At 36.1% G+C, this 5204-nt stretch overlaps 1 protein-coding gene across 2 annotated transcripts in view; it reads left to right on the forward strand.

The window, feature by feature from the left end:
* LOC108756136 (cadherin EGF LAG seven-pass G-type receptor 1-like) overlaps window positions 1–5204 on the forward strand; it is a 102518-nt gene that overhangs the window by 67147 nt on the left and 30167 nt on the right. Inside the window, exons 6-9 of one of the 2 annotated variants that reach the window (XM_018499729.1) lie at window positions 461–562; window positions 940–1126; window positions 2768–2854; window positions 3763–4247. In XM_018499729.1, the coding sequence (XP_018355231.1) occupies window positions 461–562; window positions 940–1126; window positions 2768–2854; window positions 3763–3819 (433 nt within the window). In that variant the 3' untranslated portion in view covers window positions 3820–4247. Of the gene's footprint in view, window positions 1–460; window positions 563–939; window positions 1127–2767; window positions 2855–3762; window positions 4248–5204 lie in introns of those variants that run through there. The other variant, XM_018499730.1, reaches the window with a different exon arrangement.

Consider the following 5204-nt stretch of genomic DNA (forward strand, 5'->3'; position numbering starts at 1 on the left):
GTTCATGCGACGCAATACGTAACACACTTGATATCTTTGAGCGTGTACGTCAATCTTTGAGAAGAAGGCTCGTTGGATGTATCATCATGGCGCAAGGTGGACATTTTCAACAATTCATCTAATTGTTTTATTTCATCAGAAGAACTGAAGCCTGTTTTTGTTTTTCTGTTTTTGACTAGATTTTTGACTAGTTCAAGCTGTATTTCTTTCAAACAGATTATTACACGTTTAAATTTTTTTATTTCGGAAACTAAGCCGTTTAGGACACATGTTTATATGGACTTTTTTTACTTGAAATAAACCAAAGAATCGCTCTGTTGAATGTGGCAACATACTTAACTAACACCCGGTATATAGTAAAATTTATATATAAAAACATGTGCTTATACAAATAAGTTTTGTGTCCTTCTTATTAATTTACTTACGGATATTTAATCTTTTACTCCTATTGATTTTATAGGTTTCTAGGAGCCACAGCGACAGTTTACGCATACGGTTTACCAGTCGTCCTGCTAATAGTAATTTCCGGTTACTACCTCGTCAAGGCTGCGATCGTATCAAGGTACGGACATCTTTTTATTACGGTCGTCACACCGTTATGATTTAATATTACGATCTAATATTAATTTAATAACTGAATAGATCTTCTAAGAAAATATATTTTTTTCTAACGTACAATCTAATGCGCGCTCGCGCTTCTATAATACAATTCTGACATTTTCATTTTCATCAACGGACTCCAACTATGGTTTTTTTCACGCGTAAAAGTTGCGGATTGTATACAGTTTATTATTCTTAAGGTAACTCGTATATTTTCATCCTTGTAATTTCAAACTTTGCTTTTCTGAATTATCTCGACCCGAAAGTTTCCCGTGTGTTTCCCCCTTTCTCGGTCGGTAGATTTACACATCGCGTAAGTCGCGACTTGTATACATGCAGGTACACGTGCAGCATGCAACTCGAGATAAAACAACGCGAGAAGATGAAGAGGAGGCGGGCGTTGCAGCTGATGCTCTTCCTGAAGGTCAGTCTGATCGTCGGTGTGGTGGCCGGTTGCGGGGTGGCGTCCAGAATCTGGAAAATTCCCTTCCTATGGGCGATTTTCTGTACGGGTCATTCTCTTCAGGTATGTAGAGGAAAGATAAAGCGGCAAAAAGCATACGGACCATTTCCCGTCAAGTACACGCAGGCGAGATATGCGGTACAAAAAGAGTCTCGTAGGTGGAAGATTCACCGAGAGGCGTTATTTCTTTCCCAGTACTCCTCTCCTAACGATGTACCGTACGACCGCAATATTTCCACCGCAATTTCGATGGATTATGGCACTATACGAGCGCGCGTTAAAGGCAGACGTTGAAAGATGAGAAATCATTAAATCCCCGGGAGCGACGCATTTTTGTCATATCTTTGTGATTTCTTTAGATTCAAAAATTGATGAACTGAATATTACACATTTTTTAATACTACATTTTTTTATGAATCATCTCTGAAATCGTTATTCGGGTCATTATTTGAACTATTATTCGAGCCATTATTTGAAGCCATTATGTGTGCACAGGCCATCACGCGGACCATTATTCGGACCATTATTCAGACCACACTCTCTCTTCGTCGTTCGATCACAATTTAGCTCAACAAATTTGAAATTTAATTTGATTTCTTGTAAATGCAAATATACCAATTATCATGTGGTTCGGTATTCGCTGACGGTGGCACCAATATTACACCGACTTCAATTCCAACATTGAGAGATCTCGGTTGAGTTCTTGACGACGCGACGCTCAGCATTGCGACGCGCATAAAGAACTGAAAGGGCAAACGCAGGAACGCGCGGAATCTCTTTTCCTTACCCTTTTCCGATAAGCTCTTCGAAGAACTTTCCGTTCCTGATGCGTTCGATCTTGCATCAAGCATAAACGACTTCTCTCCTCTCTCTTTCTCTCTCGCTCTGTATATATATATATATATATATAGAGAGAGCGAGAGAGAGAGAGAGAGAGGGGGGGGAGAGAGAGAGAAGCCGTTTATGCTATGTATACACACAAACATACACGCACACACACACATATATATATAATATGTATATGTATACATATATGTATACTTATATATAATGTGCTTCCATATTTCTTCCTACCAGTCGAGTTTGCTGAGTCGAATGTTCTTCAACAGCGGGAGCTTTTCGCGATCAAAGTGTGGAAGACGTGCCGATCTCTCTTCTTACTTTACTCACTCTGCGTCCAATTGCACACTCTCACCGTCATATTCGTCTTTCCTTCCGTTCGTCCCTTAACTCCTATCTTTTATAGTTTTTTCAATTGTAATCGAGAAACAGTTTTTGTTTTGTGCGATTTTTTAAATCTCTCTCTAGTTTTTCCTTTTTTAAAAATCAAACAGTTTACTTACTTAAATTATATTTTTAATACTGTATACATTTTCCTCTCCGTGGTTCCTCACTTCTTTCTCTCCTTTGTCAATAATATTCAAGAATTCAAGACGTTCGTGATTTTTTTAAACGTAAATCTAAATTCGTTACACAGTTAGAGGTTTATGCTTTAAATATTTTATCATACGTGTGTACACTCTTTTGTCATTCGTAGAGATACAAATTTAGAACAAATGTTTTTTCTGAAAACAAATCCAAATTTTTCTACTATTAAAAAAAGTTAATTAGCCATGTTCCTAATTTCTTAGACGTGTGTTCGATGATACAACTTTATCTAGCTATTCTATATTATGCACATGATAATTATATGATGCTACACAGGGATCGGCAGTGGCACTCTCCGTCGCGTGTAACTGCAGGGTCTTGAAAGTCTACGCCAGAAAATCGCACAAGCACCCGGAACATCAGGTACGAATCTTCGTTGAAAGTTTTGTTTCTTCCAACAAGTCCATCGATAAATCCTTTCCTCGATAGTCCGATTGTCTGGCTGCTTTTTCTGTTTCTATACTCGTGGTTTCTGTACCTATGGCAGTTGTTTTGTATTACTTTGCGAAACATTTATTTTGATGAGTGATTCATTAATCTTTTTATCAATTTTTTTTAATTGTCGCTTTTTTTGTGATTACTCAAGATAATACGAGTCCAGAATTTTTAATTCTTTTTTTTAATAAAAATTTCCGCAATTTCTGTGATAAAGATACGTTGATTTAGAGTTAATGAGTACAAATAACCTTTGTGGTTTTTTACGAAGTTTGAAAGAATTAATGAGTTTTAATGGGTTAATAGCGGCTACAAATTTTTCAAGTCAAAAATACGCGTGTCTGACCTTCCAGCTTGCCTCTTTTCATCGAGAAAGATCTTCCAGAGCAAATAATTTAATCCGGTTGATTGCGGTGCGTCCTCGTTTTCCAGGTCAGACTGAATTAAACTGTCATTCCTTCTACTCCTTATTTTGGTTACCCAATCCTCCACCTCGGTTTATTGAAATATCTGGATTTATTTATCGCATCAGCATCTGATATTCAAAAGACCTACAATTTGACTAATTCGACTTTAGGCAAATATCCCGATCTCTTCAGTTTTCCTCTCCTTTATCTCATGAAAAAAAAAACAAGTTACTTTTAATAAAAACCTGTTATTTAAGAATTTATCCTTATAATTTGAGATTAATATATAAGAATGTACACATTGTTGGTAACCAGGTTTATTATTAACAATAGAAATTCTTCGACTTTTGTTATTTATGTGGCTGAAACAAGCACTTAGTTTGCTTAGACACAGGGTTTTCAATGTGCGACCTGACGTTAACGTTGCAGATTGCAAAATCAAGCAGTAGCATGCAACTGCTTGCACCTGCGCCTGATCCGGTTTAGGCGATCTTCAGAACGAAACGGACAGGAAACGAAGAGGAAAACCAACGAGTGGCGACGGCTGGTGTCTCTCTCTCTTTGCGAGCTATAACTATTTTTACATCGAAAATGTGCTGACATTTTTCTCTTAACTTCGCCGTTTCTCTCTCTGTGACCAGAATTTTCCTCCGTGACGTGCGATTTCAATTTCAACCTCGATAGCTTCAATCATCTTGCAGCACGACACCTTTTCGTTGTCTGGGATAGGTAGGAAACTTTTAGAAAACTTGTAATTTGTGTAAATTGAAATTGGCATACAAAAGAAGAAAATAGAAAATGTGTAAAACTATACTTTCGATTGCTCACATGTTGATTTGTTATAATAATCTGAATTATTACTTTTGATGATTTATAATAGTCATTGTAGAGAGAGAGATACATATATATATATATACGCCGCATTACAGTTTAATATAATTCTCATTCTGGTCATATTATATTGAATCGCTATTGTTCTGAGAGTCTCAAAAGTTTTGGAATTTGAGTTCTTTTGCACGCACAAGCTGCATTAATCCATTCATCGACTGTAATTATTAATTGTTCTACGTGAGACTTGCGAAAGATCCTAATTTTGATGTTCCATTATGCAATCTATTATTTATTACGTTATACAAATCTCGATAAATTTTCGGACAATGGATTATAACTGCTGCACTTAACGTAAGTTTTAAAAAAGTAAAGTGAAAAAGAATCAAACTTTTCAAATAAGAAAGCAAATTATAAACTTCAACTTTTCAAAGTTTTCAAAATGACGTTAAGAACTCGGAGGATTAAATATAGTTTACTGAAGCAGATTACTTCGGTCACGGTGTTATTAATTATTTCTGCGTATTCTTAATTATGGACCAGTAAGGAAGGATATGGATTAAAATCAATGATTAATTCTTTTTGAAAATTTGTCAAGTTGCCAGTATACCCTAAATAATTTAAGAGAGATTGATCGTAATGAATTTTAATCTTGAACGCGGACTTCAGTAAACTGCGACTGATTTACAAGACTCGAATCGCATGTCTCCTACTCATACACTACGAGTCGATTATGTTTGCTGTTGCGTAATGTTATCATGCGGGAGATAATTTGATATGGTTTCGATATGACGAATGATTGCTGTAGCGAAAAGCGCAAACAGTGGGAAATACACAATAGGTAATGCGTTACAATCATCCCTGATGTGATATGCATATCATGTTAAATACGCTGTAACTGTATATATAATTCTGTGCGTAACACGTAATCGTTACCTTAATTATTTTCAGTGTATAGTTTCGTTAAGATGCTTCAATTTGCGATCCAGAAACGTAATTAATATGCAATCATATAATTGTTATCGTATAACTTTTCTGAGGGG

Source organism: Trachymyrmex septentrionalis, unplaced genomic scaffold, assembly GCF_001594115.1.
Source record: "Trachymyrmex septentrionalis isolate Tsep2-gDNA-1 unplaced genomic scaffold, Tsep1.0 scaffold95, whole genome shotgun sequence".
Taxonomy (NCBI): domain Eukaryota; kingdom Metazoa; phylum Arthropoda; class Insecta; order Hymenoptera; family Formicidae; genus Trachymyrmex; species Trachymyrmex septentrionalis.